This window comes from Rhinolophus hipposideros (genome assembly GCF_964194185.1).
Source record: "Rhinolophus hipposideros genome assembly, chromosome: 4".
In the NCBI taxonomy this organism is placed as follows: Eukaryota; Metazoa; Chordata; class Mammalia; order Chiroptera; family Rhinolophidae; genus Rhinolophus; species Rhinolophus hipposideros.
The window spans coordinates 12,446,035-12,469,879 of NC_138050.1; the positions used below are offsets into that span (position 1 = coordinate 12,446,035).

At 34.8% G+C, this 23,845-nt stretch overlaps 1 protein-coding gene across 4 annotated transcripts in view; it reads left to right on the plus strand.

Annotated features, from left to right (window-relative positions):
• NBEA (neurobeachin) overlaps nucleotides 1-23,845 on the plus strand; it is a 656,028-nt gene that overhangs the window by 259,477 nt on the left and 372,706 nt on the right. For all 4 annotated transcript variants that reach the window (XM_081046841.1, XM_081046842.1, XM_081046843.1 and 1 more), the window contains one exon: nucleotides 20,663-20,790. In XM_081046841.1, the coding sequence (XP_080902967.1) occupies nucleotides 20,663-20,790 (128 nt within the window). The remainder of the gene's footprint in view (nucleotides 1-20,662; nucleotides 20,791-23,845) is intronic.

Here is a 23,845-nt window from a genome sequence, read left to right on the forward strand (position 1 = left end):
AGCTGGTGACTAAGGAAAGCCTTGGTATAAAGTCTAAAAGTTGGCAGGCTTAAGACCCAAGAAGAGCCGATTTTTCACTCCCAGTCCAATGGCCAGAAAAGACTTAATGTCCCAGCTCCAACTGTCAGGTAGAAGGAGTTCCCTCTTACTCAGCCTTTTTGTTCTATTCATGTCTTTCAGTTGAATGGATGCAGCCCATCCACATGAGGAAGAACAATATGTTTACTCAGTCTACCCATTAGAATGTTAATCTCATCTAGAAACACCCTCACAGAGAAACATGGAATAATACCAGGGCTGTGGAAAAAAATGTATACACATGCCTTGTGTTCATCCTTTGTTATCTGTATATATTGAGTATTGAAACTTTAATACTTTTTTTTTCCTTTCTTAAAATGTGTATACTTTTTTTTTTTGGCACCCTCTGTATTTGATGAAATGTGGACCAGACAAGTTGATACACAAAGTTAGCCATTACACTAAATGCTCTTGATGCTGCTCTAAGAACACACATTGAGAAACAGTGTTTTAAGTGATCATCTCGAGATTACTTACGTTAATTCTTGATTTGTCTAATTCCTCTTCTCCAATAATGCAAAGATCTTAGTACAGTTTAATTTCATTTACCCCAAATTTTGCAAACACACTTCTACATGTGTGTACATGTAAAATTTAAACCCTACAAGACAGTATAATTATATTTTATTGGTCAGCATCTGTTTAGATTTACCGAAATGTTTTTCATTTTTTGTTGTTTTTCATTTCTTTCTAGATGTCTGACTTCCATATGGCATCATTTTTGTTCTTCTTAAAGAACACCCTTTAGTATTTCATTTAGTGCAATCCTGCCACTCATGAATTCTCTCGGTTCCTATTAGACTAAAAATCTTTTGAGATTCACCTCTATTTTCTTAAGGATATTTTGAACCAATATAGATTCTAGGTTGGCGGGGTTTTGTTTGTATAGTGTTTTGAACATATTCAATTCTCTTTTGGTTTTCGTTTCTTTATGTGTTTTATTTCCTTTTTTAATTTTTTAGGTAATTTCCAGTCTCACTGCTATTTCTGTGCTCCCCTTTTTTCTCTTCCCCACCCCTGCAGCCTGCTTTTATGATTTTCTGTGTTTAGCATTTAGCAGTATCATTATGATGTACATAAGCTCTGTGGGTTTTCCTTGTAATTTATCCAGCTTGGAATTTGTAGAGCTCCTCAAATCTGAAATGTGGTGACTTTCATCATTGGGTGGAAAATTCTTAGCCATTACTTTTTCGAATATACTTCTGATTCATTCTATTCTTTATCTGGGACTTGAATTATGAATATGAGGTGTGATCAAACAACATGGTAAGTGTTTAAAAATTATTACAATAAAAGATACATTGCATTTAATCCCTTCAAAATACTCTCCCTCACTTTGAACTCACTTATTTCATCATCATTGCCACTTTCTGAAGCCGTTCTGGACGTCCTCTTAAATGAATGTCTTTAGTTGTGCTGTCATGGCTGATTCGATGTCCTGTATCATTTTGACTTTGGGGAAGAGCCAGAAGTCATGCCATGCCAAGTCTGATGGGTAAGGTGGATGAGGACACATTGTAGTGTTTTTATTGACAGAAATTGCCACACCAGAAGCAATGTATGACTCAGAGCGTTGTCATGGTGGAGGATGATTTATGGCACTCTTTAGAAACCACCTTCTCTCAACCGTAGCTTACACCCGACTGACTGACTGCACTCAACAATTTGAAACTTGTTACACTCTGTTACTAAGGTTCAACATGCTGTTTCCTGTATTGAAGATCCCTGTCTTTTGGTTGGAAGGCACTCAGCAGCAGTAGTCACCATATATTTTGATCACTATGGCTAGTCTGCATGTCACACACCACTTCTGGTATGGCAATTTCTGTAAAATAAAAACATTATGTGTTTTTTTTTTTCTGTAAAATAAAAACATTATTTTTTTACCACCATATTCACCGGATCTGGCACTATGCGACTTCTGGCTCTTCCCCAAAGTTAAAATGAAAGGTAAATGTTTTGAATTGATTCAGAACATCAAGGCAGCCACGACAGGGCAACTAAAGACGTTCAGGAAAGACGACTTCCAGAACTGCTTCAGAAAGTGGCAAGAATGATGGAATAAGTGAGTTTAAAGCGAGGGAGAGTATTTTGAGGGGGATTAATGGTAATGTGTCTTTTACGGTAACATATTTTTAAAATGTAAACATTCACCATATTTTTTATCACACTTCATAGTATATTAGACATTTTCTTTATTTCTTTCCTGTCTATATTCTCATTCTCTCCTTCCCACCCTCCATTATTATGAGTTTTTTCTTTGAATCTTAGCACACTTTACTAATTCTCCTTTTAACTGTTTCCAATCTTATGCTCTCTTAATTTTAAATTTTGTAAGTACTAGAATTTCCATTTTATATTTTATAGTTTAATATTTTCTTCCAATTGTCTATGTCTTTAATTTATGAATATATGAGGAATACTATAAAGTCTTTATTTCATTATTTGGCTTTTCCTGGAACTATCTATGATTTTATGTTTCTCTTGGTATTCAGTAACATCTTCTTGTCTACTTTAATATCTTTTTTTTAATTATATTGTGAAGAACCTAATATATGAAAGATTGTAAAGAGATTATAGGAAGGCAAAAAATGGTATTTCAGTTCCAGAAAAAAAGTACATTTGCTTCTTGTTGGCACTAGCAATCCTACATGACATAATGCAGTCAAGGTGAGAAGGCTAGTCATTTTTTGGTTCACCACTACTCTAGCATGCAATTCTGTATAATACCACCTTGAATCATAGGGTTTTTCTTCCCTTTTGGTGGGCAATGGACTTTAGTTCTTCCCCATTTGGTTTGTTAAAAATTTTGTTCAACTGCTAAGCTGTTGAACAGCTTCTTCCAAAAACATGTCCATATGACAAAAGTGGACAAACACCAAAATTGCATCTTTTGGGTTTCTTTTTTTTTCTTTCTTTCTTTTTAAAGCATCATGGTCAAATCATGGGTCCCTACCTTAACTTTCCATTGGCCTCAAAGATTTTCTTTGGCTTGATTTTTGTCCATATTTCTTAGTTGTTCCATCCAGGGTTATCCAACTGTTATTAAAGTTAGAAGTCCAAATTATTTTTATATAGCTAGTTTGTTTATCATTCTAAACCAGATTAAGTATAAGCCTTACATGGTTTAGTTTTCTTTAATCACTTCTTTCAACCGGTTTATGTTAGATCGCTTCACTCTATCATTTAATTATATCATGCAAAAATTAACTTTTCTTGTAATTTTCAACTGATAAAAAAATTTGCCAAGTATGGTGTAAGTTCTAATATCTCATTCAGTTAAAACTTTTGAACTCCTTATTCTGGCTTTCTTTATATTAGACTTTTAATGGTAATTATTTTTCATTCATATACTTTAAATTTATATTTTTATTTTTTATTTTTAATATTTTTTATTTTTTGATTACAGTTAACATACCCTATTGTATTAGTTTCAGGTGTACAACATAGTGATTAGACATTTATATAACTTACGAAGTGATCACCTTGATAAATCTAGTATCAGTCTGACACCGTACATAGTTATCACAATATTATTGAATTTACATCCCCATGACTATTTTGTACCTACCAATATGTACTTTTTAATCATTTCTGTTTTTCACCCATCCCCCCAACCATCCATTAATCTGGCAACCATCAAAATGTTATCTGTACCTATGAGTTTGCTCATTTCTTTTGTTCTTTACATTCCACACATAAGTGAAGTATGGCATTTGTCTTTCTCTATCTGACTTGCTCCACTCAGCACAATACTCTCTAGGTCCATCCATGTTGCAGCAAATGGCAAGATTTCATTCTTTTTTTATGTCTGAATAATCGCCATTTTATGTGTGTACCAACTGTTCTTTATCTATTAATCCATTGATGAACACCCAGGTTGCTTCCAGGTTATGGTAAATAATGCTGCAATAAACATATAGATGTACATGTCCCTTCAAAGTAGTGTTTTTGGTTTCTTCAAAAATAGTGTTTTTGGTTTCTTAAAAAAAAATACCCAAAAGTGGGATTACTCAGTCCTTCTTTGTCTCTTGTTATAAATCTATTTTGTCTGGTATAAGTATTGACACACCACCGTATTTTAGTTTATTTCTATTTTCATAAAATATCTCTTTACTTCTTTTTACATTCAGTCTGTGTGGGTCTTTTTTATCTAAAGTGAGTTTCTGGTAGGCAGCATATATAAAAGTCTTGTTAACCATTCTGGCACATTATGTCTTTTGATTGGAACATTTAATCCATTTACACTTAAAGTAATTCTTGATAGATAAATGTAGTTACTGTCATTTATCATTCATATTTTTTATCTTTATTTTTTTCTTCTTAAAGAAGTCCCTTCAACATTTTTATAATAATGGTTTAGTGGGGATGAACTCCTTTAACTTTTCCTTGTCTGCAAAGCTCTTTATCTGTCCTTCTATTCTAAATGATAGCTTTGCTGGGTAGAGTAATCTTGGTTATAGGTCCTTGCTTCTCATCACTGAGTATTTCCTGCCAATCCTGCTGGAAATACTGTGGAGTTTCCTGCAAAGTTTCTATGGAGAAACCCACTGACAGTCTTATGGGAGCTCCCTTGTAGATAACTGCCTGCATTTCTTGCTGCTTAAGATTCTGTCTTTGTGTTTAACCTTTGGTATTTAATTATGATGTGTCTTGATGTTGGCCTCTTTGGGTTTATCTTGTTTGGGAACGTCTGTACTACCTGGGCTTGTATGTCTATTTCTATCACTAGGTTAGGGAAGTTTACCATCATTATTTCTTCAAATAGGTTTTCAATACCTTGCTCTCTCTCCTCTCCTCTGGTACCCCTATGATGTGAATGTTGGTATGCTTGATTTTGTCCCAGAGGCTCCTTAAACTATCCTCATTTTATTTTTGGATTCTTTTTTTTTTTTCTTTTGCGATTCTTATTGGGTGTTTTCTGCTACCTTATCTTCCAAATTGCTTAAACTATCCTCATTTTATTTTTGGATTCTTTTTTTTTTCTTTTGCGATTCTTATTGGGTGTTTTCTGCCACCTTATCTTCCAAATTGCAGATCTGATCCTCTGCTTCATCTAATCTGTTGATTCCCTCTAATGTTCTCTTTATTTCAGTTATTCTGAAATAATTTCTGACTTTTTTTTTTCATGTTTTCTATCTCCACTTTTATGTTTCTTATCTTTGTTGAAGTTTTCCCTGAGATCACTGATCATTTTTATAACCAATCTTTTGAACTCTGCATCTGATAGGTTGATTGTCTATATTTTATTTAATTATTTTTCTGGACCTTTTCTTCTGTTCTTTCATTTGGGATATATTTGTTTGTCTGCCCATTTTGGCTGCCTCCCTGTGTTTGTGTTATATATTAGGTATAGCTGCTATGTTTCCCAGTTTTGTAGAGTGGCCTACTGTAGTCGATGTTCTGTGAGACCCAGTGGCACAGTTTCCCTAGTCACCTGAGCCAGTTGTTCCATGTATGTCCCTGGTGTGGGTCATGTGTGACCTCCTGTTGTAGTTGAGCCTTGGTTGATTGGTACATCAATGGGAGCAATTGACCCTCAGGCTGATTGGTTGTGAGGACTAGCCCTGACTACAGTGAAGGATCTGTTGTGCAGGAGCTGACCTTATGGAGCAGGATTCCCTTTGTCAGGGCTCTGGTGCCTGCTGAGTCTGTCCTTTGGATGTGTCATCTCTAGAGGTGGTTGGGTTGAGCTATGGTGTAGTCTGAAGCAGGCCACCAGGTTTGTCGGTTGTGGGGCCTCTTAGGAGGAGATCTGGTAATAGGCCAGGGTTAGCCAGTGCCTGTGCCTTGCCTGGGGCCACTTGATATGAACTACAAAGCCATCTTCAGATGGTTTCAACTAGTGCTGGGCTTGGAAGTGCCTCAAGAGGCCAAGCTCTGAACTGAGGCTGGCTGCCACTAATGTTGGGCTTTTGCTCACTCTGTAAGAGTTACAGGGCATGCTGAAGCCATATTCTGCTTGTTTGGTATTTGTGAACCTTTACAAATAGGTAAACAGTATTTTACTGTTTCATATGTAGTATAAGGCTCTTAAAAGTGTTTACAAATATGAGAGATTTTTAGGAAAGACTATAGCATGAGCCAAGTCAGACCCTTTGTATGCAAAAGCCACTGAAGGCAGTTTGGATGGGTCTGCGTGTTGTGTGGGTCTCAGGGAATCACCAGCATGAGGCCAGTGGTGTTAGCCATGTTGGTGGATACTGAGATATGGTGCCCACCTGCATCTGCAGGCAGGGTAGAGGGAGAGGCCAACATAGGAACAATAGCTTCTGCCAGCACTTCTGTCTGGGTGAAAGCTGCCTCTCTAGCCCTTGCCCTAAGCCAGGCAATTCTTTTTTATATATATATTTTTTTCATATGTCCTTGGCTCCTTTCAAGCAGCTGCCTCAGTGCTGGAGCTCAGAGTGTGTGTCTATTAGTTAGTAAGTCCATGTGCAGGCCCTTTTAATGGAACTCCTGTGACTTCAACAGCCCTTTTTCTCACTCAGCCACAAACAATATCCACTGGTTTTCACAACCAGAAATTATACGATTTCTTTTCCTGGAATTGGAGCTGTGGGCTGGAGTACCTGGGGTGGGGTGGTACTCCTCACTCCTCAGGGGCAACCTCTGCAACCAAGATATCCTTCCCAGTTTTTAGCTGCCACACGTGGGTGTGGGACCAGCCCATTCTGTGTCTTGGCCCCTCCTGCCAGTCTTAACATGGCTTCTTCTGTATATCCTTAGTTATAGGACTTCTGTTGCACTAGACTTCAGTTGATTCTCAGTGATGGCTGTTCTGTAGTTTAGTTGTAATTTTGATGTGTGGTTTTGGGAGAAGGTGAGCACAGGGTTTAGCTACTCTGCCATCTTGAACAGAAGGAAGCTCTCCTATATTTTTATTTTTAAAGCAGGTTGTTCTTAGGATATCAATGGATCCTGCTTTTTTTGTTTTAATGAGTACAACAATCTAATCATATATCTTAATTGATATTTTTACATAATTTACATTTACTATAATTACTGATATGGTTAAATTAATATCTATCAACTTGTTTTCTAAAAACTGGTGTTATCCATCAGTCTTATTTCTTCTTAGTATGCTTTCTCTTAGGTTAATGGAATATTTGTTTAAATTATTCCTTTCTTTCAAATATTGGCTTATTGTTTATTTTTAAACATTTTTGAGATTGCTTTAACACTGTAAATCTTTAAATTATCACAGTATTTAATAGTATTTTACTGTTTATTATGTAGTATAAGGCTCTTATAAGGTTTTCTCTTAAATATTCTTTCTCATCCTTTGTATTAGTAGTGTGATAAATTTTACTTTCACATGAAGTAACAGTTCACCACTACTGTTTTTGCTCTGGATAGTCCATTACCTATACAGCAATTAAAAATAAATGACTCATATGTTTACTGTCATTTACTATTTTCATCACTCTTAATTTATTGTATAAATATAAATTTGTCAGGTATCATAATTCTTATACTTGAAGAACTTCCATTGAAAGTTCTTTTATTAGAAGTCAACTATATGAAATATCTCAGTTTTTGTTTGTCTAAAAATGTTATTTATTCTTTTAAAGTTTATTGGGGAATGTTGGGGTACAGTGTGTTTCTCCAGGGCCCATCAGCACCTAGTCGTTGTCCTTCAATCTCATCATGGAGGGCACAACTAAGCTCCAAGTCCAGTCACCATTTTCAATCTTAGTTGCAGGGGGCGCAAGCCCATGTGGGAATTGAACCGGCAACCTTGTTGTTGAGAGCTCGCGCTCTAACCAACTGAGCCATCCAGCCGCCCCCTGAAAAAGTTATTTTACCTTAATTTTTGAAAGATATTTTTGGCTAGGAATAGAATTGTGGGCTGACTTTTTTATTTATTTAAGTATAATTGGAATACAATATTATATGTTTTTCAGGTGTAAAATACAATGATTCAGCATTTAAATATCTTACATTGTGATCACCACACTAAGTCTAGTAATCTTCTGTCATCATGAAAACTTACCACAGTATCGTTGACTGTATTCCCCTACACCTTTTTTCCCATCCCTCCACCCTATCACCCTCAACCACCAGTTTAGACTCTGTTTCTATGAGTCTGTTTTCTTGTTTCGTTTGTTTGGTTTGATTTTTTTGGATTTCAGACATAAGTGAAATGGTAAGGTATTTGCCTTTCTCTGTCTGACTTATTTCACTTAGCATAATACCTTCTAGATCCATCCATGTTGTTGCAAATGGCAAGATGTCCTTTTTTATTGCTGAGTAATATCATTGTGTGTGTGTATCACATCTTTATCCATTCATGTATGGATGGACACCTATGTTGTGTTGACATCTTGGCTATGGTAAATAACGCTTGAGTGAACATAGGGGTGCATATAGCTTTTCCTATTAGTGTTTTAATTTTCTTCAGGCAAATGCCCAGAAGAGGAATTGCTAGGTCTTATGGTAGATCAGTTTTTGTTGTTGTTGTTGTTTTTTAAGGAATGTCTGTACTGTTTTCTGTAGTATAGTTGCAGCAATTTGAAGACCCACCAACACTGAACCAATGATTCCCTTTTCTCCATATCCTCGCCAACACATGTTACTTGTTGACTTTTTGATAATAGCCATTGTAGTTTCGACTTTCATTTTCATAGTAATTGGTGATGTTGTGCATTTTTCGTAAGTCTGTTTCCCATCTGTATGTCTTCTTTTGAGAAATTTCTCTTCTTGTCCTCTGCCCAGTTTTGGATCAGATTGTTTATTTTTTAATTGTATGAGTTCTGTATATATTTTGGCTATCAAACGCTTATATATCATTTATGAATATATTTTCTCATTTTGTCAATTATCTTTTTGTTTTGTTGATGGTTTTTTTTGTTGGACAGAAGCTTTTTAATTTGATGAAGTCCCGATTGTTTATTTTTCCTTTCGTTTCCCTTCCTCAAGCTGGCCGTGTGGAATGAGTTTGGACATGTTCCTTCTTCTTTAATATTTTTTGAAATAGTTTGAAAAGAATAGGTATTATTTTTTCTTTAAATATCTGATGGAATTCACCTATAAAACTGTTGGATCTTGGGCTTTAATATTTTGGGAGTTCTTTGATTACTGTTTCAATTTCATTGCTAGTAATCAGTCTTTTCATATTCTGTTTCTTCTGCTTTTGTCTTGCAAGTTTGTGTGTTTCTGGAAATGTATTCATTTCTTCTAGATTGTTGAGTTTGTTGGCATATAGTAGTTCATAGTATTCTTTAATGATCCTTTGTATTTATGTGATATCAGTTGTAATCTCTCCACTTTCTTTTCTGATTTTATTTATTTTTTTTCTTGAAGGGCCTTGTTAGAGGTTTGTCAATTTTATACTTTTAAAGAACTCGGTTTTAGTTTTAATGACCTTTTTATTGCTTTCTTAGTCTCTATTTCATTTATTTCTACTCTAATATTTTTCCTTCTTTTTCTTATTTTCAGTTTCGTTTGTTCTTTTTCTTTTTCTTTTTTTTTTTTTTTTTGCTAGTTCTTTTAGGTGTAAAGTTAAATTGTGCGTTTGGGATTTTTCTTGCTTCTTGAGGTACAATTGTATAGTTATAAACTTTCTTAGAACTGCTTTTGCTGTATCCCATAAATTTTGTTTTCATTTTAATTTGCTTCAAGGTAGTTCTTGATTTTCTCCTTTCTTCATTGGTGTAGTAGCATGATATATTTAATATATACGTATTTGTGGGTGTTTTGTTTTGTTTTGTTCTGTTTTTGCTCTGTAGTTGACTTCTTAGATTCATGGCATTGTGGTCAGAAAATATGCTTCATGTAATTTCAGTCTTCTTGAATTGTTTGAGGCTTGTTTTGTGACTCAATATGTGGTCTATCCTGGAAAATAGTCTATGTGCACATGAGAAACGTATCATCTGCAGTTTGGGGATGAATTATTTCACAAGTGTCTATTAAGTTGATCTATTAGGTTGGTGCAAAAGTAATTGCGATTTTCCCAATTAGTTTTAACCTTTTATACTGCAATTACTTTTGCACCAGCCTAATATTAAGTCTAGTGTGACATTTAATGCTCATTTTCTGTCTGGATCATCTATCCATTGAGATAAATGGGGTACTAAAGGCACCAAATACTATTATGTTACTGTTCACTTCTGGCCTTATGCCCATTAACATTTGCTTTACGTACTTAGGTGCTCCTATTTTGGGTGCGTAGGTATTTATAATTGTTTTATCCTCTTCTTGGATTGACCCCTTCTTCATTATGTAATGCCCTTTCTTGTCTCTTTTTATATTCTTTGTTTTAACGTCTATTTTGTTTGATATGGATGTTGCAACCCCAGCTTTGTTTTTGTTTCTGTTTGCATGGATCATCGTTTTCCACCCTTTCACTTTCAGTCTGTGTGTGTCTTTTGATCAAAGTAAGTCTCTTGTAGGCAGCGTATAGATAGGTCTTGTATTTTAATCCATTCTGCCACCCTGTGTCTTTTGATTGTAGCTTTTAGTCCACTTATATTTAGAGTAATTTTTTATAGGTATATGCTTATTGCCAGTTTGTTAATTGCTTTTTTGATTGGTTTTGTTGTTCTACTCTGTTCCTTTCCTCTCGGTCTCTTGATTTGCTTGTTTTCTTTAGTGTTTTGATTGAGTTCTTATGTTTTAATTTTTCTGTAGTTTTGGTAGGTTTTGGTTTGTAGCTGGTAGCCATGAGGGTCATGCATATCAATATGTATCTATAGCAATCTATTTTAAGATGATAGTTGGGTAATTTCAGATGCATCCATGAAGCACTACATTTTTACCCTCGACCATTTTTTTGTATGTCATGTTTTATATCTCTTTGTTTTGTGTATCCCTATTTATTTTACTTATAGTTAAGTTTGCTACTTTTGTCTTTCAGTTTTCATATTAGCTTTTTAAGTGGTTGTTTCATTGTGTTTATTATGTATTTGACTTTACCAGTGAGATTACTTTCTTTCCTGTATCTCATTTCTGGTTATGGGCCTTTTTATTTTCTGCATAAAGAAGACCCTTTAACATGTCTGGTAAATCTGGTTTAGTGGCGATGATCTCCTTTAGTTTTAGTTTAGGAAACTTTATCTTTCCTCTAATTCTGAATGATAATCTTGTAGGATATAGGATTCTAGGTTGTGGATTCCTTGCTTTCATCATTTTAAAGATGTCCTGCTTCTTCCTTTTATCCTCTAAAGTTGCTGTGGAGAAATCAGCTGATACAACAGACTTAGTGGGTTTCCCTTGTAAGTGACTTGTTTGCTTGCTGTTTTCAAGATTGTCTCTATCTTTAATTCTTGCCATATTAATTACAGTATGTCTCTGTGTGGGTCTCTATGGGTTCTTCTTGTTTGGAACTCTTTCCTTCCTCGACTTGGTTCTCTGTTTCCTTCCCCAGATTAGGAAAGTTATCAGCCACTGTTTCTTCAAATAAGGCTGATGGTTTTGGCATACAGGTTGAAGTCGGGGCGTGTGCATGCATTGCTTGGTGTGCATCTGACCAGTAGGAGTGGGTGCTAGGTGGAGGAGCCTGGTGTGCATGAGGTGCCTTGATGCTTACATTGTCTGTTACCTGAGCCGGGCCTGGATGGAGCTGCTTTGAGTGCACTCTTTGTGGTACCCCATAATTCTGGACAGAGCAGCCCTGTATGTGGATACCGCAGTGATTTTCTAGCTCCGCACTCTATTCAGGTAGGGGAGCCCTGCACGCCTGTGCAGCCGAGCCCTGCTGTACCTGCTGGATCAATATCCGTGTGGAAGAGCCCCTCATATGTGTGCTGTGGCATCTCCCTGTGTCTGGGGAGTTAGCTCTGGGAGTGGTGGCTGGGGACTCGCTGTAATGGCCCTGCACATGCACCAGACAACCTGAGTAGAGCATCCATCCACTATTCAAGTGCAAGGGAAAACGTAAGCAATAGCACCCACTGGATTCTCCAATCCTGGATGCTTCCTTCAGTCCCCAAATTGCTATGTGGTTCCCCTACCTTCTCTATGTGGTCTCTCTCTCTCTCTCTTTTGTTTGTTGTGCAGAAGCTTTTCAGTCGGCTCTCAGGAGAAATTGCTCTGAATCTGTGTGTTCTTGGGAGGCTGAGCTAGTGCCCTCCTACATTCTCATCTTGGATCTGCCTTCCTCGGCTGACATATTTATGAAATGGATTTCATTCCATTGTCTTCTGGCCCTCATACTAATGAGAATGTCATTCTTGCCATTTTTCCTATTTATAATGTATCTTTATTCTCTGACAGCCTTCTTCAAATTTTCTCTTTATATTTGGATTTCAATAGTTTATTTTGACAAATGTAGGTTATTCATTTATTTTTATTCTGCTTGTTTTTCTGTGCTTTTTACATCCATGTTTTAAGGGCCTTTATCATTTGTGGAAAACTCATTCATTATCTCTTCACATATTCTGCCCTAACTTCTCTATCTCCTTGTATTCGTTTTCTATTGCCTCCATAATAAATTGCTGCAAATTTAGCAGCATGAAAACAATACCCATTTATTATGTCATAGCTTTGTACATTATGAATCCCACATTATGAATTTAGCCCAAATCACAGTGGGCTAAAATCCTGGTGTTTGCATTCCTTATTGGAGGCTTTGGAAGTACATTAGGTTCATTCACATTGTTGGCAAAATTCAGTTTCACGCAGCTATAGAACGGGACCCTAATTCTTTGTTGGCTGTCAGTCCAGGGAGCCCTTTGCTCCTGGAGTCCTTTTTCCAGTCCTTGAATATGGCACCCTACATTCAAAACCAGTGACAGTGTATCACATTCTTCGTACACTTGCCTTCTCTCTGACTTCCCCCTACTGACACACCTTTTGTGCTTTCCTCTTCTTCGACAATTCTCCAACTCCATCCAGAGAGTTTTCTGCTTTTTAAGGTTCTTGTATTTAGATTGGGCCCACCTACATAATACAGGATAATCTCCCTGCATTAATGTACATAACTTGAATTTCATTTGCAAAGTCCCTTTTGCCATGTAACATAACTTATTCACAAGTTCCAGGGATTATGGTTTGGTGTCCTTTGGGCAGCCATTATTTGGCATACCACATTTCTCCTTCTGGGATTCTAATCGCATCTATATAAGGCTATTTGATGCTGTTTTGTAGCTCTTGAATGCACATTCAATCTTTCTCTCTCTCTCTCTCTCTCTCTCTCTCTCTCTCTCTCTCTCTCTCTTTCCTTGTTTCTATTAAGTCTATTGATAAGCTCATTGAAGGCGTTATTGTCTCTTTCACTGTATTTTTCATTTGTAACATTGTTTCTTTTTTAGTTTCTTACTTTGTGCTGAAATTCCCCATCTGTTTATGCATGTTGACTATATTTTCAACTGTAATTAAGTCATTAACATGTCAATTATAGTTATTTTTAAATTCTTTGTCTGATGTTCCAACATCTGGTTATCTGTAATTCTGATTCTGTTGGTTTGTGATTCTGACTACATTGATGTTTCTTCTTCGTATGTCTTTTTTTTTTTTTTTTTTTGGATTAAAACTGAACGTTGTGTATCGGACAGTAGTGACTAACTTTCAGAGTATTTATGCTGGAAATGGGCTTGTTTCTTATGTTCGACCTTTAATGTTGGGAGTTAAGGCAATCTATCCAGGAGCTGAGCTAGGTTTCTGTTTCCTTGTTTTAGTTACTCTGAGTGGTTTTAGTTTATCTCCCTTTTCCTGTGTTAATCTAGGGGCTGGTTTGTGAGAATGTTTTACTCAGTATTCCTATTTTACCCTCACCTTTAGGCTTTCCTTTGATCCTGCACTTCAAAGAGGTTCTCTACACTGTGACTCTTTCTGCTACAGTAGTCTGCTGTTATTTGTTATTGGATACTTGCAAGGCTGGTCTTTGAGGGACATGGGCTGTTTTATGTTGTTCTGGTTCAGATTTGGCTTTAGGCAGGTGCTGCCTTGGGTCTTGGAAGTAGGGCTTTTCCACTGATCCTGCCCATTCCCAAGTGGTTGGAGAATATCTAAATATCAGGGCTCAGGATAAAGCCCTGCCCTGCCCTTAGATAGCTTTTTTTCTATTTCCTTTTTCCACCTGCAAAAGGCTCTCTCCTGTCCCCTGCAAGTGAATGGCTTTACTGTCCTTTTCTGAAATGTAAGGGCTTTGTTTCACAGAGGATTAGGGAAGAAAGATCTGGGCTGGGCTTTGTATCTTTCTGCAAAAAGATGTGGTTACTGCTTGCCTCCGTTAGCCTACAGCAGGGAGGAAATTCCTCAGATTTCCATGCAGGTCCCAGTTTTCCTCATGAGGAATGGTGAGGGTTGTGGGGAAGAGCCTGCGAGCTCCTACAAACTTCCTTTGTGTCTCCAGCTTGGAAGGTTTTCTTCTCTCACATTAGCTCACACACGTGGACTTCAGCAATTTGTTCAAAGTTTTAGCTGATTTCTTACCAGCGTATATGGTCCCCAGTGTTTCTTCTTTCTGTGCTTCACCCCAAGGAAGCAAGTTCTTGCATCCCTCCCAGGTCTTTCTTCAGATTTCAAGGCCAGTTGGTTGGCCTGATACTTCAGCTCTCTGACAGGTTCTAACAACTTTATAATTCTGTACATTATCTGACTTTCTCTTGTGATTAGTGTGGGAGTGACCCTCTCCAGCTTTCTACAACCTAAATGGAAGTACTCTATTTCTCTTTAAAAGTTCATATTCCTAATTAATTTTTTTTCCAATTTGTATTTTCAAAAAATATTATGTGAACCAAGTGCTATACTAAAAACATTCATTAACTGACTGCTCCCCCAGGAAACAAATTCGTAGATAGAGCGTTGTATACAGGTAGTGTACTGAGGACTGTTCTTGGTCACACCACCACTTGAGGAATTGGGAGGGGCTGGGTCAGAAGGAAAAGGGATGCCATTGTAAGGGAGGTGTCAAGCCGTGCCACAGGAAAGCTCTGCGAGAGGAATAGTTCTTCCAGAAGTCCTCAGCTGTCGAGGGTCCTGGGCCTTTTTATCTCCTCATTGACTAGTGTTTGAACACAGATCGCTCCTGCTGAGGGGACTTAGCTGTGGGTGAGACTGGTGCTTTCTGGGGAGGGATTCAACTGGGAGCCATAACCCAGTAGTCCTTCTCTGAACTTTCCAGGGGATGAAGATCTCTATCCTAAAGGGGGTTCTGGTGATCCTTCACAGTTTTCTACTCCATTGACATTTCTTTCATAATATATTTAAATTATTATTTAATGGGAAAAGTTTTATTCAATTTTATATCCCTTATTTAAAACACAATTACCTTTATTCTTTATATTACTAGGGTTGTTGTTTGGTCTCAGTGAAATGACATATATTCTGAAATTTATATTTTGTTCCAGTATAGTTAATTTTTATGTCATTTTATTTAACGAATTGACTAGAAAGGAAATTCTATTTCAGTTTCTTTCATTTTCTTTCAGCCTGCAAAACATGCAATTAACAATTTCTAAAACTGTACTCTAAAGAAGTTGTTATAATTATCTAAACATATACCAGCATTGCACTTCTTGAAACTTAAAAAAATATGTATTTCAAATGTAGTTCACCACATAAAAGAGTAAACTTCTTGCACACAAAGAGATTCCAGTTAGGCTTAGTTTCTTAGTGTTTTTGTAATTTTATCTACTTTCTTAAACAGTACATCATGCATTTGAAAATGTATATGATTCTGTTAAGGAAGAATGAGGAGAAAATGCCAGTTTTTAATTTAAAAGATCATGAGGAAATAAAATGAGCAAGAATCTTTTCAGTTGCATGTTTTGCTTAGTGGCTGCGACCCTAAAGTTTATAATTTAAAGAAACTGTTTATCAGTAAGTTCCAGTCTCATAGATTCTGAGATCTCTCATCAACTAATATGTTTATATTTCATACTTTAAGTTTAGTGAAATATAGACAAAATATTTAAAGTCAGTGTTTGTCAATTAATAGTCATAATATGCAGCTGATTAAGAATTTAACTTTATAATATAGTTTTGCTATCATTAATACTCCTAATCTTTGCATCTAATTTAACATAAGCAAAGCAGTTCACTTAACCTCTGCCAGCATTTCCTAATTTACATAACAGTATTCAATTAAAATAATCTACTGTGGAATTCACTAATATAATAATTTCCTTCATATCTGAGCTATATCTTATAGGACATTGCTTAAGAGACATAATTATTTATTCTCATTCTAAATTTATTATTAGACACACCCATTATTTTGTATGATTTAAGAAATGAAGAAATTTAAGAACTTTAATATACCAAATTAAATTATTAAGTATTTATAATATTTTTAACATTATACTAAGGATCTAAGAGAATACAAAACTGTAAAATTAAAAGTAAATAAGAATTATAACTTTATGAAGTTATAATGGAGTTCATTGAAATATAACTCACAATGTGAGTTTCTTAAATTATTATGTTTTTCTAGAGCAGTTTCTTAAATTATTATGTTTTTCTAGAATTCTAAAACATATAACATTTGAAAATAATACTCTATTGTGAAATATAATTATAAAGGGGATTCATTTAGAAAAAACAAGAAACCGTAAATCTTACATTTTTTGCTGATTCATGTGTTTACAATCACCTTGGCCTTGGATATATCTCCAGGTCAGATCAGTTACGTTTGGTAAGATTTGATAATAATTGCAGCCCTGGGTTTTTGTTACCTTTTTTACTCCCACCAGTTAATAATACTTTTATTCAAATAAATGTTTTAGAATCTATAAAACTCTGTAAATGAGATTTCCTTAATACAGGTAAAGGCGAATACATAATTGTGTTTTTTTAAACCATAATAATAAACTCTTGTTTTAAGTCATATTGTTTTAATCCAAGCATTGGAGCTATAGAATTTCATCTAAAGCATTATTATGTTCTTTTAATAGTTTTGTTTTCCTACAATTGGTAATTTTGTTAGAGTAGTTGATAAATTCCCCAAGTGATAACAATAATTTTCTTCACGGAAATCAGTAATTCTCTTTCTTAAAAAAAATCTACACTTCCTATCAAGAAAAATAGCCAAAATCCAAATAGCATCACAAATATCATTAGTGTGACTGAAGGAAATGGAAAAGAAAAGAGTAGGGAGAGAAGAATGGATAGCTTGAGACACTGTAGTTCAGCCTAGAGTTGACAAATTTTATATTTAGGGCTTAAGAACTTTCCCAAATAATAAGGAGTTACTAGAGTGTTAAGATTATAAACCTCACTCAAGGTCTGTGTAGGGCAAATTGTCCATCTAGTGCACCTTTGTATTCTGTGTAAAAAAATGCCTGAGACTAAATGAATGTCTTTTGAGTAAGTGAACATAAACATTCAAATGAAACTGAAAAATTACTACTGAGTTTATTTTCCCTAAATTAATTAAAATATGCTAATTTTCTTACAAAACTATTTTCCGCAAAACCTTGTTTTCTTCTGGTAATTAAATGTTATTTCTATTTTTAAAATAAAAAGTATATTCTAAATGTAGTGAATAATTCATTTATTTTTGGAGGATGGATGGCCAAGGAGTTCTCCCTTGTTAAAATGTGTTTCATTTAATTGTGGTTTTTTTTCATGTTAGCAGATAAATTTTTCATATTTGCCTCGCCAGTGTGAAAAAGGAGTTTTTCATTGTGTGTTTCTCTCAGATGAGAATTCAAATAAAAATAAAAGCCCAAAAGTTTTGTTTTTGTGTTTCTTTATGTTGGGTGGTTATTTGCCAGGTGAGGTGTAAAGCTGAGTTTTGTATTTATACCATTTTCTTTGAGAATTTAAATTATGTAAGGATGAAGATCACATAAGTGTATACTTTCCTTTAAAATACATTGTGAGAAATTTGTAAATATTAACAACAAAAATGTTTATTTTCTGCACTGTAAAAAGGCGACGATGTAATTTTTTTCACTTAGAAGATTCTGTTGTTATATGATAGAGAAATTTAGCAGTATTACTTGATAATGATTTTTTTTTTTGGTACTTAAGCTTTGATTTCTTGCTGTGCAAAATGTTACATTGTTTGCTTCCTAATGGAAAATTAAAATTATGGTTACAGCATGATATGTATAAGCATCATTTAATATTCTATTAAATTTTATAAGAAAATAATTACAAAAAATCTTATTTAGGGATTCACTCACTGAAAAATGTCTGTTTTTATCCATTACCTTTAAGTCAAGGTAATTAATATATTTTTACATATGCACATGTGCTTAGTTGTTTAGATTAGTTTCCATTTGATATTTAACTTAATCACCAAGAACTGTATTTTGCAGTTCTGAAGCCTCTAAGCCAGGGGTGTCCAAACTGCAGCCCGCAGGCCAACTGTGGCCCACAATCCATTGTTAATTGGCCCGCAGAAAATTCCAAAAATATATTTAGTTTACTTAAATAAAGCAGGTGAGGCAATACATACTTCACCTCGAGTGAGTGGCCCGGCTGTTTGTGTATTCTACCGCATATGGCCTTTGGTAAAAAATGTAGAAAAAAGTTTGGACACCCCTGCTCTAAGCATACATAAACCTGGAAAATAAGGAAAAAGTTTTAAACTAGGGAAAACTGTTCCTCACTAGTTACTATATTGCTATCCAATATTATCACTATGATGTGATCCTTTATAAATCTAGAATTTTTCTCTCATTAATTAATCTTAACTAAAAATAGATATCCACACTTCACTCAGAATTCAGCTGCAAAAACAAACAATCATAATTATATCTAGATTTTTCTCCTTTTCATCGGTTCACACTTGACATTCTTCCTTAGCTTTCCTTAGTAGAGGGGATTACTTTAGCTGGGAAGAGTCATAAGAATTGATCCTGGAGATTAGAAGGAATGAATGACATAGTAGATCTAAAAAAGAAATTCTGTCTATAGTCACCAAAAGTCAGAAATGACATTATTATTCTATGACTTTAGGTAGCCGTTCTTTTGCTAGCTGTTTTATTACAATTTACTAGCAGTACATACTCTCACTAAAACAGTTTTTCTCAAAGTGTATGTCCTGATCCAGCAGTAACCTCCTGAGAATTTGGTGAAGGTGCAAGTTCCCACAGTGCACCCAGGGACCTGCTGAATCTGTATCTCTGGGGGTGGGATCTGGGAGTCTGTGTTCAAACAAGCCTTGCAGTTGATTCTGACCTACACTAAACTATGAGAACCATCTGCTAAAAGTAGGTGCTTGCATCAGGAATAACAGAGTAGGGGAGAATACTGAAAACTCTTTATCTGCTGTAAGTCTGGGAAGGACCGCACAAGTCTTTTTTTACTGTGTAGAGTTGTACCTCCAGAATACTTCTCTTTAAGTATTTATGGAAGTGCCTAAATCTGAGTTTCCTCCTGAGTTCTGCTTTCTCTAAAGCGTTGACCCAGGTGAGAGGAGACAAAGCCAAAGTGCTAATGGTGAGGCTTTGTGTATACAAAGGATTCAGATCATGCTCTTTTCAAAGTAGGAACGATTATTTCCTAATCCCAGATTATTTCCTAATCCCTGTTTAAACATTTAATTGCTTTAAAAAATATGCAGTAGTTTAGTTTTAATTATCACTAATATATTGCAAATTATTCTGTGATGAATTACCTTTTCGTCATTATGTTTTCCTCATGTGTAACAAAAATGTTACTTGGCATTGTGGCAGAACTTTTATTATTTTGAAGCATTGTTTAATTCTTTACTGTACATATCTTCTATGTAGAAGAAGCCATCCAATATTATATTATTTAATTGATTTTTAAAAATATATCAGTCACATTTTTAAGAGTAAATATAGGTGTGTTGTATTCAAAGTAGCACTTATAAGAGCTCCCATTATTGACCTCTCAGTGTGTGCAGGTACTTTTCTGTACATGTCACACGCCTTAGCTCATTTAATGCTCAAGGGGTAGATATTGTGATCTTCTTCAGTTTGCTGGCAAAGGCAGTCTAATGTCCCATGGTCACCTAAGCAGCCTTACTCCAAAACACTTTTTTATTTGCTTGAGCAGAATTATTTATTTTACCCATGTTTTTTTTTTCTTTTACATATACTGTTTCAGGTGTTTTCAAGAATGTCAAACAGTGCTTATGTATTATGTAAGGCCTTATAACTTAAAACTTAATAGTGAACAATATAAATAATAATGCACGGATTGGTAAATAAAACTAAGTGGGCTTATGCAATGAAACATGCCCACTTTGTCAAAGCAATTCAACTGTGTTACACTGAATTCCAGTTATTCTCTTATTTTTTAGCTTTTCTGGGAATTTTCAGGGAACTCGAGATCGAGTTAATTCTTTGTAATTGGAATGGTGATCCATGTAGTAAGTGTTCGAAACCATTTCTTTGACGGATAGAAGAATAGACAAAGAAAACATACAACAACTTCTTCTCTTGAAGCTCCTAGAGCTATGAATAGAGTTTATGGCCCTCAAAGGTTACAGAACCCCAATTCCTTTACACTGCATAGTCGTTCTAATTTAGTTGCCATCTTTTGAGTCACCTTATGACTGATGTAAAACTGTACCGGATATTCCTTCTACATGAAGCTGTTATTTTTCAGTGGGTTAGAATTGGACTTTTATGATTTTCAAATATTTTAATTTAGAAGTAAAGTCTATTTCACTTTTTATTTTGAATTATATTTACTAGTCTTTATGTCTTAATTTCAACAGCATCACTGCAAAACTTGAAAGAGCTTTAGAAAAAGTTGCTCCTCTTCTTCGTGAAATTTTTGTAGACTTTGCCCCATTCCTATCTCGTACACTTCTTGGCAGTCATGGACAAGAGCTATTGATAGAAGGTATGATTTCTCTCTCTATTCTAATTATTTTAGTTTCTTATAATGTATCTATTAATCATGGCATAATTTGTACTTCTGGAGGAATATTTATTGCCAAAAATCTATGAAGACATTGTTTCCGCAAATTTGAATAAGATATTCATATACTTGTGTGCTTTCTCCTTATTCATTTTTTTGGTTTTTAATAGCATGTTTGCGCAGTCAATGTTGTTGCACAGCTAATAACAGAGTGAATAACTTGGGAAAAGTGTTGGAATGGGAGGCTGTGACTCGTATGATCCCAGTCTGTCAGGGCTGTTGTATATGCTTCGTTAGGATGGCGTCTTTCCTAAGCAAGTGTCTCGAAAATGTCCTTCTAACTCTAAAAGCCAGGCTTCTTTAAGTGACTTTTCTTATTCACATAACATTTGTTATATGAGAATCCTTAACTAAGGTAATGTAAAAAAATACTGAACTGGGAATTGGTAAAGCTGTTGTCTTATTCAACAGCAGATTAAACGGAGTGAGGAGGGAAAGAAGGTAATCAACTGTAATTTATGATCCTCTAATAGGAGAGAGTAGCTTTGAAAATCTTGTCTGGAGCTTTATTTATTTTTGTAAAAAGTTTTGTTTTATAAATATTTGTGAACTTCAAAAAACGGTAACCAAAAGCCAGATGATCCTTGTGAGTGAATAATGGCTTTAGGTGCCATTCGTTGGTTTAGCAGCCTCATGTATATGTTTTTGCGTTTCACATTCTACTTATTGTAGAAGTTTCCTTGCGCCTGTTCTATCATTGTCTCAACTGGTTTTACACACTAGGTTTCTGTTAGGGGGATAGTATTAATTTTGAAGAGGGTGATTGATTTTAAATAGGCCTATAGTAAAAGTTATATTTGAGCAAAGACTTAAAGGAGGTGAACTATCTTATTAGAAGAGCATTGTTCTAGGCAAAGAGAAGAGTCAATGCATTGATCCTATAACATTATTTTGGCAATAAGAAAAAACTTCATAAGTATTATTGATAAAATGAATGATAAATAATTCCTCATTTCCTAGAAGTCTTTTATTTTTTCAATATTTATGTATACCTTTTCCTAAACGGATTTGACAAATTTACAGAATAAATTCATAGTTATCAAAGACATACTAAAATAAACACAGAATAATTTAGTAATGTAACAATGTTAGTAATGGGTCCTGTACTGTTATTAAAACTGGGGCACTGTTTCCAGCACTGTTTCCCAGGTGTCAAAGCAAAAGATGTAAGTTATAAGACACATTCTTCAGTGACAGTTTGTGACAACTTTAAAATGTAAAGTATTGCTATCAGATAACTTTTTAACTGTACTATGTTGGTCATTCAGGACTGCACATATGTAGCCCCCTTTCCAGAATTTTCCACAGCCAGATATCTGGACTGTTTCTTATTTCTTCCCAGCACTGCAGAGAAATGTAGGAGAAATGGCTGGGTAATTGAGAGCTTTTTTTTTTTGGGCATCTCTAAGTTTACCTCAGATATTCTGAATTGTGTTGAACGAGCTTTAAGAATATGCCTCTTGGGTTTTTAAAAAATGGCTATGCTAAAAATGAAACACTGGACCAAGATATTTATGAAAGCTTACTTGGTGTTCACCTGGCAGAATACAGTTTTATTGTGTAACCTTTCTGCATCCAAAGAATTTTCATATATTTTATTTTTAAGACTATGGGGAGGCAATGTTCATATCTTTTTTATGTTAAAATGATTTTTCTTAATAATATTTTAGGTTTTAATTTTGTTTGGTTTTTAAATACCATAGCTGGCAAAATATAAAATTGGCAACCTTAAGATATGTTCCTCTAAATTTCTGCCAGTTCATGTTCATATAATCCAAAAACCTAGAAACCTTTGCTGTATAACAGAACAACATTCAGAATCCCTCACAATTTAGTCATAACCTTTTTCAGACTCAACTCATCTCCATCCTCTTGCAATGGTCCTTAAACATGCAAACAAGTTATGCATGATGACATTTCCTTGTTTTTGTACAATTCTTCCTTCTGTGTTGGATCCTTTTCTTTTTTTCTCTGCCACAAATTATTCATATCCTTTGAGTCCTGCTTCAAATTTCTTCCATCAAACTAACGCCTTCTCTTCTGTGGTCCTGTGTCATTTTATTTATACAACATGAATTAAAATATTTTTGACTTGTAAATAGGAAGTATCTTATTGTTCATATTAACATTGCCAAACTTAGATTCTGGTACATAATATTCAGTATGTTTTCCTTGTAGATGAATAGAACGTTATTTTTGTTACTGATCATTTTTGGTAGAGGTAAGTTTTGAAAATAAGGGAAGATGGGTAAAAGTGTGTGTTGTGTAGTGAGACTTCCCAGTATTGATCATTCGCACGCTTGAATTTGGTTGCTATGCTCATCCAAGGTATATTCTTGCTTTCCACCCCAGCCTATGGAAATACATGTTCTTTCATGTTCACATTCTTGAACTTACACTCTTGAATTCCATTTCCTTTTTTTCTTTAATTTAATAAACTTTTCCTCTCCTCTGAGGAAAAACAAAGAAACAAAAAACTGTCAAACTGTTGTGAAGAACTCAGGAGATTTGCGTGATAAAAATGTCTTTACCCCAACTGTTGAATAGTTCTGTTTAAAAATGTGCTTAAGATAAGTAAATCTCATTGCTTTTGACTTCATTTTGTGTGTGTGTGTGTGTGTGTGTGTGTGTGTGTGTGTGTAGTAGGATTTAGGTAACTGAAGATATTTTAATGTCTTACAAAGAGAAAAAGCAATTACTCTTGATTTCAAATAATCATAAAATATATTTGAATTGCATTTTTGCATGTTATTTTATATTCAGTTTTTCTTAACTCACACATGTATTCATTTAATTTTTTCCTTATAGGATAACTATTTAATTGGTAGTTTATATTGTCATTCATAAAATAAAAACTGAAATAATGTTCTTTCATTTTTTAAATTTGTCACTTTTATTAGTCAACCTAACATATTTATTCTTGCATGATTCAACAGTAATCAATATAGTTCACATCTTTTAGGGTCACTCATTAGCA